The 12,516-nt window shown below is 36.1% G+C and overlaps 1 protein-coding gene and 1 pseudogene across 10 annotated transcripts in view; both read left to right on the top strand.

Moving 5' to 3' along the window:
• DENND1B (DENN domain containing 1B) overlaps positions 1-12,516 on the top strand; it is a 260,965-nt gene that overhangs the window by 191,386 nt on the left and 57,063 nt on the right. For 7 of the 10 annotated variants that reach the window (XM_077902342.1, XM_077902344.1, XM_077902343.1 and 4 more), the window contains one exon: positions 6,394-6,491. The exons of the other annotated variants lie outside the window; for them this stretch is intronic. In XM_077902342.1, coding sequence (XP_077758468.1) covers positions 6,394-6,491 — 98 coding nt within the window. The remainder of the gene's footprint in view (positions 1-6,393; positions 6,492-12,516) is intronic. 10 annotated transcript variants of the gene reach the window in all.
• LOC144316444 (small ribosomal subunit protein eS6 pseudogene) lies at positions 6,498-12,073 on the top strand (annotated as a pseudogene).

Genomic DNA, 12,516 nt, shown 5'->3' with positions numbered 1-12,516 from the left:
TTAATTATTGGAATTATCAAAAATAGAACATAAAATAGCTATTCTTAAGATGTCCAAAGAAATAGAAAATGAGCTTTAAAAATGTTCAGGATATAAAAAACATTCAAGAAGTGGAACCAATTTTAAGAATTTAGCAAATGTAATTCTGGTAGGAAGCATGTAATTGAAATGAAAGGAAATTGATGGATATAACAGCAGATCAGATCTAACCGAAGAGAGATTTGCTAAACTGGAAGATAGATCTGAAAAAGTAATTATCCTGAAGATAATGCAGAGAAATGAAAAAATAGAGAATATAAGAGAGGTTAATAGGCATGAAGGGTAGAATGAAAATGCCTAAAGCCATCTTATCAACTCTAAAGGAAGAGGACAGAAAATAGAGGAGAGATAGTAGTTGAAAGGACAATACTAGAACCAATAAAATATACCACCTTATAAATTTTAATAAGTCCAACATATCCAAACTGAATAAATAAAAAGAAATCTACAGCCATACCATATTCAGCTCTAAAGTGTTACATAGGAAGGGAAAACTGTAAAAATAACAAAAGGAGCAAGATTACCTTCAAAGGAGCAATATACTGACAGCTGACTTCACATCAGCAATCCAGAGGATACTGCTGTATCTTTAGTGTGTTGAGAAAAAATATCTATAATCTTATTAAGCCAACTAAATGACATCTTAATTATAAGAGTTATATGAAAACAATTCTGGGGATGCCTGGGTGGCTCAGCTGTTGAGCGTCTGCCTTTGGCTTAGAGCGTGATTCCGGGATCCAGGATCGAGTCCCACATCAGGCTCCCTGCATGGAGCCTGCTTCTCCCTCTGTCTGTGTCCCTGCCTTTCTCTCTCTCTGTGACTCTCATGAATAAATAAATAAAATCTTAAAAAAAAACAAACAACAATTCTGTCCAAGAAACTGAGTTTGCCCCTTGTGTTGGCTTTATTGATGTGTCTACTTGGTTAGGTTAAAATCCCCAGTTACTTAATCAAATGCTCATCTCGGTGAAGGTATCTTTACATATATAATTAAAACTCCCAATCATTTGACTATAGGTGATCTAGGTAAGCCTATCTGAATCAGTTGGAAGGCCTTAAACTCAGAACTGTGATTTCTCTGGGAAAGAGAAAAAATTCTACCTGTGGATGACATCTTTGGCCTCTGCCTGTGGATTTGGCCTGCTCATGATTTCTCCTTCCTGATGCCTACCCTATGAATTTCAGACTTGCTTAGCTAGCCCCCTAATTATGTAAACCAATTCTCTGTAGTAACCTCATATATGTATGTGTGTGTATGTGTGTGTGTCTGCCTATCTGTCAAATTTCCTACTGGTTCTGCATCTTGGTTGAACTCTGACTACTGCACCAACAACAGAAAGAAATCCTTAAGGGAGTACTTTAGGAAAGTACTTCAGGGAGAAAGAAAGGTTTCTCAGATCCAAAATGGAAGGTCTGAGATGCAAGAAGGAAGGAAGAACAAAATAAATGGTAAATATGTGGATTAAAGTTAAGCAGTATTAACTGTGTAACATAGGCAAGTCCTACCACATGTTCAAGAATGAAATGGTTCTAATTCAAATTCCAAAAAATTTCTCTTTTGATAATGTACAAAAGGAGATACTCTTCAATTTGTTTTATATAGTTAGGATCATCTTGATTCCAGATCCTAAAACAGTATGAGCAAAGGATATTATAGGCTAGCCTCACTCACAATCATAGATGCAAAAATTTAAATAAATAAGAGAGTTAGAACAAATTATTTTAAGAATTGTGTGGAATCAGAAAAGACCCCGGATAGCCAGGGGAATTTTAAAAAAGAAAACCATATCTGGGGGCATCACAATGCCAGATTTCAGGTTGTACTACAAAGCTGTGGTCCTCAAGACAGTGTGGTACTGGCACAAAAATAGACACATAGATCAATGGAACAGAATAGAGAACCCAGAAGTGGACCCTCAACTTTATGGTCAACTAATATTCGATAAAGGAGGAAAGACTATCCATTGGAAGAAAGACAGTCTCTTCAATAAATGGTCCTGGGAAAATTGGACATCCACATGCAGAAGAATGAAACTAGACCACTCTCTTTCACCATACACAAAGATAAACTCAAAATGGATGAAAGATCTAAATGTGAGACAAGATTCCATCAAAATCCTAGAGGAGAACACAGGCAACACCCTTTTTGAACTCGGCCACAGTAACTTCTTGCAAGATACATCCATGAAGGCAAAAGAAACAAAAGCAAAAATGAACTATTGGGACTTCATCAAGATAAGAAGCTTTTGCACAGCAAAGGATACAGTCAACAAAACTAAAAGACAACCTACAGAATGGGAGAAGATATTTGCAAATGACGTGTCAGATAAAGGGCTAGTTTCCAAGATCTATAAAGAACTTCTTAAACTCAACACCAAAGAAACAAACAATCCAATCATGAAATGGGCAAAAGACATGAAGAGAAATCTCACAGAGGAAGACATAGACATGGCCAATATGCATATGAGAAAATGCTCTGCATCACTTGCCATCAGGGAAATACAAATCAAAACCACAATGAGATCCCACCTCACACCAGTGAGAATGGGGAAAATTAACAAGGCAGGAAACCACAAATGTTGGAGAGGATGTGGAGAAAAGGGAACCCTCTTACACTGTTGGTGGGAATGTGAACTGGTGCAGCCACTCTGGAAAACTGTGTGGAGGTTCCTCAAAGAGTTAAAAATAGACCTGCCCTACGACCCAGCAATTGCACTGTTGGGGATTTACCCCAAAGATACAGATGCAATGAAACGCCGGGACACCTGCACCCCGATGTTTATAGCAGCAACGGCTACAATAGCCAAACTGTGGAAGGAGCCTCGGGGTCCATCGAAAGATGAATGGGTAAAGAAGATGTGGTTTATGTATACAATGGAATATTACTCAGCCATTAGAAATGACAAATACCCACCATTTGCTTCAACTTAGATGGAACTGGAAGGTATTATGCTGAGTGAAGTAAGTCAATCGGAGAAGGACAAACATTATATGTTCTCATTCATTTGGGGAATATAAATAATAGTGAAAGGGAATATAAAGGAAGGGAGAAGAAATGTGTGGGAAATATCAGAAAGGGAGACAGAACATAAAGACTCCTAACTCTGGGAAACGAACTAGGGGTGGTGGAAGGGGAGGAGGGCGGGGAGTGGGGGTGAGTGGGTGATGGGCACTGAGGGGGACACTTGATGGGATGAGCACTGGGTGTTATTCTGTATGTTGGTAAATTGAACACCAATAAAAAATAAATTTAAAAAATATTTGCATCCAATTTTAGCAATATATAAAAAGGCTACTTTATGAATAGGTTGCATTTTAGGAAATCATTGAGTTGCATATTAGGAAATCATTGAGTGTAGTAATTCACTACATTAGCTGATTATAGAAGAATCATTAGATCCTCTCAACGGATGGAGAAATTTTTCATAAAATACATGATAAAAACTAAAAAGAAGAGGCATGATTGAAGATATTTTCAACAAACATCATACTTAATATTGAAACACCAAAAATTTCCCTCTGAAAAAGGTGTTACGTATTACCATTGAAATTCCTAATGCATATAATTTAGCTAAAAATTTTTTTAAAAAGATTTAGAAAGAAGACACCAAAGTAACTTATTTTTATTACTTTCAGGAGAGAGACAAGTTTCTTAAGACATAAGAAATAGCTTAATAAGTTTGACTTAAATATATCAAGAACTTTTGATTTTTAAGACCTCATATTTGTGATACATATGAACCACCCAGGGATTTAGAATTTAGAATTCAAACCAAACCAAACCGGGGCGCCTGGGTGACTCAGTCAGCTAAGCATCTATCTTTGGCTCAGGTCATGATCTCAGGATCCTGGGATCCAGTCCCACATGAGGCTTCCTGCTGAGCAGGGAGCCTTCTTCTCCCTTTTCCTCTCCCTCTGCCACTCCCCCTGCTTGTGTTCTCTCACTCTCACTCTCTCACAAATAAATACATAAATAGAATCTTAAAAAAAAAAAAAAAACCCAAACCAAAAACTCCTGCATGTCTGCAAGAAGTATATCCATCCAATGGAATTGTGTAAAAAAACTTTAATTGGCATGTGCAAATGAAGCCTGAATAGCTAATAAAAGTATGCAAGGTATTCAACCTTATTTGTGGTTAGAGAACATCAAATAAAAAAAAAAAAAAAAACAGTGATTGGCAGAATTTTAAAAACCTGAAAATCTCAAAATTTGGCAAAGGCATGGAGCAAGGGACCAAGTTTAACTCTTCTTGGGAATGTAAATTTACACAAATTGTTTAGAAAACATTTTGGCACTAGCATTTAAAGCTAAACATGCAAATTTCTTATGAATTGCGCTCTAAATTGCGCACCAAAAATCATTTTCTAATACTGCTTGTAAAAACAAAATACTGGCAGTAATCTTAGATGTTCATCCGTATTAAAATGAACAAATTATTATGTTCATATAATAGAACATGATTTAGCAGGAAAATAAAGTGCAGCAAAACCGAATATGAATGAAGTGAACAGCAAATCACTGAAGAATTACTATGATGAATCCTTCTGTGTCATGTTTAATAGCATGAAAAATTAAATAATATATTATTTAGGGAAGTATCTATGTGGTAAAATGATAAAGGCAGGCAATTAAAGGATAAGCTGAAGGGATTCTGGCCTTTCCTGTGGGGAAAGAGGGACACTCAAGGAGGGACCTTTAAGAAGGGAATGTTCTGGTAGTTTGCTTTATCATATTATTTAAACTTAATTATTTAAGTTACTATTATTTGAATTATAAGTACTATAAATATTGTTTATTTCTAGATCAGTCTGTGATAGGCGGTTTTCCTTGGCAGTCGACTTCTTAACCTCTTGCGGCCTCAGTTTCTGCATCTGTACGATGAGTTAGACTGGAACGTCATGAAGTTTGAGATACCTTTCAGCTCTAACATTCCATGATATTATGGAATAAACATAGCTTAGACGGATGATAGTAGTTTCCATTTGGATAAATTCCTCTTTAGATAATGGATTTGGAAGGATTCCCAGAAACAGCTTCTTAAATCCGCAGCCTTGACATCACCGTGTTTCTTTAGCTAACAGCTTTATGGAAGATTTAAGCTATTATTTTTAGGACTCTTACCTTTATCTCATATTATGCCAACACAATAGTTGGAATTATTTTCTTGTGTATAATATTATTTGTTATTAAGGCCACTGGAAGTAAAGTTTTTTCCTACTCATTTTATTATACACTTTTCCTGGCTAAGGGCCATGACTGAGTTAGGTGCATTGATCCAAGAGCCTAGTCTAGAACTACAAACATATGGGATCTCCATGAATGTAGACCCTCCTTTAGCTGGCAACTGAGATTTATGTTAAACATTATATATTACAGGTAAGGAATTCAAGGATAAAAACAGATTCAAATTGGAAAAGTCTCTTTTTACTGTTCTTCCAAAACCCTTTCCTACCTGTCATAAGATAATACAAATGTGTCTTTCTTAAACTTTTCCATCTGACAAAGTGTCCCTCGTGATAGAAGAGAACATGTCTTTAAAAAAGAATGGGAATGTGGCTATAGGAGCCTGCCGAAAAGTACATTATGAAAGCCATTTGTATTTTTCAGAAACATTCATACATATCATGCATTCTGTACCACAATATAGTTGTGTTTATTTTAAAATAAAAATATTTTAAATTAATTACTGGTTAAAAAAATAAATTACTGGTTAGATGACCTTTTTCCTCCCTTCACCTCCAGTAAAATTAAGTTTATCATCCTTTGGCTTTGAGTTCCTGGTCTCCCCACCATGTGTCCCTAGTGGCATGCCTACCCCATTGTTAATAGCATTGGCTCTGGAATGTTCTAGAATCCAACAAACCTAGGTTTGTATCTTGGCACGCCCCTTTCTCAGAGTAGCATACATTGTAAAGAGCTTGGTCTGTCTCTGTGCTTTAAATCCTTGCCCAGTTTTTTACACTATGGAATATCCAAGTACACTGAATATCCCTTCGAATACACCTTTACAAAGTAAGGTTTTGTATATGTTGTGCCGTGAAACCAGTGTTAATCTGCTTTCACTCATTGTTCATAGCTTGCTAAATGTCAGTCCTTATCCAAATCAGCCTTTACGCTTACATCCTCTCTGTTCCCTTAGAGCTTTGTTCGTACCTGAGTTACAGCATTTAGTCTTTGTTACTGTAATTTATCTCTTTGTTGTGCCTTCCTTCACCTTCTTAAAGCTCCCCCTGATTCCTCCACCACTAGGTCTGCACTCCTTTCTCTGTGCCTGTACTACTTTGAAACAAACATTCAGTTTGTTTATTCACTTAACAGTTTCGTACTGAACAAGCATTTGTTTTTTTGTCAGGTAATGCTACTTCAAGCATTTGAAATTCAGAGCTGTGTAACCTGCTTTCATGGAGTTGTTATTTCTAGTGAAGGGAATGGCTTAACAAACAACAAAGATAAGTATCAGCAGGATATGAGATATTGATTGAGTAGCTAATTTTAGACCAGAGGTTGAGAAAGGGCATTACTGAAAAGGTGATACTTTAAGCTAAATCTAAAAAAGGCATTAGTTTTAAGAATATCAAAAGAGGAACATCATTTCAAGTAGAGGGGATTCCTATTGCAAAGACCCTAAAGAAGGGAAAGAACTTGGCATTTCCTAGCATCAGAATTAAATCAGCTATGAGCAAGAAAGTTGTATTAGATGAGATTAGAAGAGCAGAGAGGGGACCGATCTTACTGATCTTACTGGACTTTGAAGGCATAAGAGTTACATTTTATTCTAAATGAAGTAGTATGCTATTGGAAAGCGCTCGCTGGTATGTGACTGCATCTGATTTGTATTTTATAAAGATTGCCCAGATTATACTGTAATGGATTAGAGGAGAGGGAGGTGGCAAAAGTCCAGTTATGGGTCTGTTACAATTGGGCAGAAGAGAAGTGATGGTGGCTTGGATGATAAGAAGGATAGTAGAAAAGATGGAGTGAAATAGAGCAGAGTTTGGGGACGCCTGGGTGGCTCATTGGTTGAGCATCTGCCTTCAGCTCACAGCGTGATCCTGGAGACCCGGGATCGAGTTTGGTTATGTTTTGGAGGTAGAATTGCTGATTCTTGCTGATGGGTTAGAGAGCGTAGAGGGAAATGCAAAATCAATGATAATGCTCGTATCTATGTTTTCATATTGGCACTTCTAGTAATTCTTTGAGTTTATTTTTTTCTTTCTTTCTTTTGTATCAATTTTTCTGTATAGATAATGAACTACTCCAGTACTGGGGCCATATGTGATTCAGTTCTGTAGATGTGGTTTCTTATAAAGGGTCTTGTTAATGCTAGGTGCTAAATATTAGTAAAATTTCTCTGGGCAATGTTTTGTAATTATTACTTATAAAAAGTGATTTTTGAATACTAAGATATTTACATACCACAGTGATTAATAGCCATAAATTATATATAAGGGCTCAAAGATTAGAGAGATGGATTTGTTTCATGAAAGTAAACTTCTCATTATAACCAAAGAATACAATAACAAGCATACATCCACTAAATAATATATAAATAACAACATTAGGGTAAAAATCCTCAAGATCAATCCACTTCTAATGAATCACTATTTCATTTTATAAATATGCTAACAATTCCATCAAGTTTTCATTATATAAGGAACATGCTTTTGGTGATATAAGTAGAAAGTTCTCATGTCAGTTCATTAAGAGGATACTTACCAGAAATTTGTATTAAAATTCATTTAAAAAGTCTTTGATGAACTTTGGACAACTGTTGTGTCCAATACAACTACTTTTGTGAGGGAATACCTGAAAATTTATGATTTGATAACATATATACTGTACAGTTTTGGATGGGGGAAGGGATTCATGTTCAACTAACCTTCAGAATTAGTGAAGGGGTCTCTTTTTCGTGGCGCCTCCGAGGCAGTAGGTCACTTCAGGATGAAGCTAAACATCTCTTTCCCAGCCACTGGCTGCCAGAAACTCATTGAAGTGGATGATGAGCGCAAACTCAAACTGTGTACCTTTTATGAGAAGCGTATGGCCACAGAAGTGCTGCTGATGCTCTGGGCGAGGAATGGAAGGGTCATGAGTCAGTGGTGGCAATGACAAACAAGGTTTCCCCATGAAGCAGGGTGTCTTGACCCGTGACTGCGTCCGCCTGCTGCTGAGTAAGGGGCATTCCTGCTACTGACCCAGGAGGACTGGAGAGAGGAAGCGCAAATCTGTTCGGAGTTGCATTGTGGATGCCAATCTCAGTGTTCTCAATTTGTTTATTGTGAAAAAAGGTGAGAATGATATTCCTGGACTAACTGATACTACTGTGCCTCGTTGCCTGAGCCCAAAGGGGCCAGCAGAATCCAAAAGCTTTTTAATGTGTTAAAAGAAGACGATGTCCACCAGTATGTTAGAAAGCCCCTAAACAAAGAAGGTAAGAAACCTAGAACCAAAGCACCCAAGATTCAGCGTCTTGTTACTCCATGTGTCCTCCAACACAAACGTTGGCATATTGCTTTGAAGAAACAGCATACTGAGAAAAATAAGGAAGAGGCTGCAGAATATGCTAAACTTTTAGCCAAGAAAATGAAGGAGGCCAAGACAAACGCCAGGAACAGATTGCCAAGAGGCAGAGGCTGTCCTCTCTGAGAGCTTCTACCTCTAAGTCTGAGTCCAGAAAAATGAGATTTTCTAAGAGTTACAAAATAAATAAGATCAGACACACACAAAAAAAAAAAAAAGAAAGAATTACTGTGAAGATGAACAACCATGATACATAAGGAAAACTCAGTGGCTATGATACAGAATATTTCTTTTTCTAAAAGCGCTTGACAAGGTGCCACATCAAAGATGAATAAATATATTACAGTCTTGGAATATGAGGCAAAATAATGTGATATATAAAGAGCTGATTTGGGCCCATAAAAACAACTTTCTGATATACTCATTACTTGATTTTAGATCCTAACTTATAACATAAATTTTGAAATGCATTGTACAATAATTCTAAAAACTTAAAATAGAAATTTATCTATCATATAATAATAAAATATCATGGATGGTAATATAGTTATCTGTTTATTCAATAAATATTTGGTAACTACTATTTGAAGTTACCATATTTAACATAAAAGTGTTTTCATATTTATCAGAGATTTTTAAACAAGTGACATATTTCCCTAAGATATTGTACACAAAAAGATTGTACTTTATGGTGGAGAAACCCAGCAGACACCACCTTAACAGGTGATCAGTGTTCACATCACCAGCAGTAGTAACATAAAGTGACATCGTGTACTCCCTGATGAGATTCACTGAGGGCACAGTTACCCCCATGGTATTCTTTCCAAAATGCATAACTTCCATCTAATGATGGGAATATATTAGACAAGCCTGCATGGAGGAGTATTCTACAATATGACTGAGCAGTGCTCTCCAAAGGGCAAAGAAGATTTACAAAGGGCAAAGAAAGACTGATGAACTACAAATGGAAAAGACTGGATTAGAACATGGAATAAAAATAAGACATTAGCAGAAAAACCAATATAACCTGAATATAGTCTGTAGATTATTTAATAGTACTATAACCATGTTAATTTCTTGCTTCTGATAAACGTACCATGGTTCTATAAGATGTTACCATTAAGGGAAATTGGATAAAGGTTATGTGGGAACTCTCTGTTCTATTTTTGCAACATTCCTATAAATCTAAAATTATTTCAAAATAAAAAGCTTAAACAGATTCTCAAGAAAAGAATACCAATAGGACATTCACATTTAGGTATCTTAGTGTCTACTTAATAGAGTCTCTTTCATGCCACTATTATTGTCCCTTGTGTTATAGTTTCTCCTGAGAGGATAGCTTTTGTTACAGGTGTAACGAAAAAAATCCTTGCTCTAATCCTCTTTAATGTACCTTTCTTGTATACTTATTTCTCTATCTGTGATACGTTTTTTTAAAACTTTTTTCCCCTCCTTTTTCTCTAGGCTGTTCCTTTAAATGTTCGTTACAGTTATACTCTCCTTTTACCTGTCCTCTAAATGTTACAGTCCTCTCGGCTTTATCCTTAGGCCTCTCCTTCTCTAACTCGTATATCTCACTGGGGGTTCTTATGTAAGACCACAACCACATTAATTACCTATATATGATGAGTCCCTAATACATCCTTCTCACAGACCCATATAGAAGTAAATGTATGCATATATGTTTGCGTAGTATATATCTTTGTGCACACCTCCCAAGGTATACCTGCATCACCCTTATGGTGATACCTGCATCTGTACATGTGCACACATACTGGATCCTCCTGCATTCTGTCTTTTTGGAACTAGTGCTACCCTGTTGCCTAAATCAGAAAATGAGGGGCCCTCTTTTCCCATATTACCACTACTGACCTTTCTTGCGTCCATTTTCTAGTTCTTTACTATGTTCTATTGAGTCTGCTTTCTAAATATTATTTAGATGATCTGTTTTATCCTCTCCAATTTCAATGTCAATGACTTATGTTGGATAGCTGGTTTCAGCTCCCTGTAAGCCTTCCTGCCTTCTATTTTTTTTTTTTTTTTTGCATTCTGCTTTAAGATTGTTCTTTCTGAAAAGCACGTCTTATATTTTTCTATTATATTTAGAATGGAGTTCAAACCCCTACATGGCACACAAAATCTTTCATTTTATGACTTCTGTCTCTCAGATCTTTTCTCTAATGCTTCTCCAGATACTTTTGCTATAGCAGTTCTGAATAATTTGCTGTTAGGTCTCTGAAAATAGTTTCATGTCCCTATGAACAGCCCATAATCAGGGGCATTCTACAATATGACCAAGTAGTACTCTCCAAAAGTGTCTAGATCACTAGAGGCAAGGCAAAAGACCAGTGAACTACAAATGGAAAAGATTGGATTCAATCCTGGGGTAAAACAAGAAATTAGTAGAAAAACTGGTATAACCTGAATATAGTCTGTAGATTATTTAATAATGCTGTATCTATGTTAATTTCTTGCTTTTGATGAATGTACCAAAAAATAATTTGGATTATAATAAATGCTTACTAATAAACAGTGAGAGTGAAAGATAGTAATTATGAAGAAATAAAAATAACATTTGTTGAATACTGATTTATGAACTTAGACCGTAATTCAGGTTGATTTGTTTGGATCTTTCTTGAGTTGTAGGCTCTGTAAAGACAAGGGTCATTTTTTTAAAAGTGTTTTGTATCCTAATATGTAATACATGATAGATAATTAATATTGTCAAATAAATAAAATAAAAACTACTGAGTGACTCATTATAAAGAATATATATGAAAATGTCAGTTTTGATAGAAGAGCTTATAAAATTGATCATAATGAAGCTTACTTAGGGAAAATCCAGAACTTGTAGGAGTCAAGTGTTACTGTGTTTTAGATTGAGTGGTGTCTATAACTTAAACCTGGGGTCACATAATGCTGTGAGATGTAGAAGTGAAAATTCAGTGACATCCTGAGCATTCTCTATATTTTATGCTATGACCCACTTTCTCTGACTGAATAAGATGTTGAATAAAAGGAGTCAGTCAAAAGCCATAAGTCTTCCTTTTATGTTAGCTAGATATTTTGGAAGACTTTAGAAAGCTTTTAACATAAATAATAAAATCCTATGAATTTCTACATTATCCTATTAATCTTTTCTTAAAAGAAGCATGATAGTTACTTATGTATGGTATGCAATCTATAGCTAAGATCAACACATGCCTTACTATATTAAAGATTCAACAGGTTTGGAGTATTAGGAAACATTTGATATATGAATTATTGGGAAATGGTAATTGTATTAAGCACTGATTTTGTAATATGAAAAAATAATCAAAATAAAATGTGACATAGGAAAGGTCTGGAGACTTATTGGTAGAAGGAAGGAACGTACAGGAGAGATAGCTTATCAGGACAAAGAATATAGATTTTTCAGCATCCTTTGTTCACTTTACTTAGTATTTTATTTTTTAATTTTTTTAAAGATTTTATTTATTTGAGAGAAAGAGAGTGGGGCACTTGGGTGTCTCAGTAGTTGAGCATCTGCCTTTGGCTCAGGTCATGATCCCAGGGTCCTGAGATCGATTTCCGCTTTGGACTGCCTGCAGGGGACCCTGTTTCTCCCTCTGCCTATGTCCCTGCCTCTGTGTGTGTGTGTCTCATGAATAAATAAATACAATCTTTAAAAAGAGAGAGAGAGAGAGAGAGTGCGCACAGGTTGGGGATGAGGGGTAGAGGGAGATGGAGAAGCAGACTCCCTGCTGAGCAGGGAGCCTGACATGGGGCTGCATCCCAGAACCCTGGGATCATGACATGAACCAAAGATAAACACTTAACTGGCTGAACCACCAGGTGCCCCACTTCAATTAGTATTTTAAACAGTGTTTCTCTAAGAGGGGTCTCAAACCATCTGCATCAGATTTACCTAGAAAGTCTATTATAAATGGATATTCTTGAGTCTCACCTTCAAAAT

The sequence above is a fragment of the Canis aureus genome, chromosome 6, assembly GCF_053574225.1.
Source record: "Canis aureus isolate CA01 chromosome 6, VMU_Caureus_v.1.0, whole genome shotgun sequence".
Taxonomy (NCBI): Eukaryota; Metazoa; Chordata; class Mammalia; order Carnivora; family Canidae; genus Canis; species Canis aureus.
The sequence above is the reverse complement of the archived record's forward strand: the minus strand, read 5'-3'. Positions and strand labels throughout refer to the sequence as shown.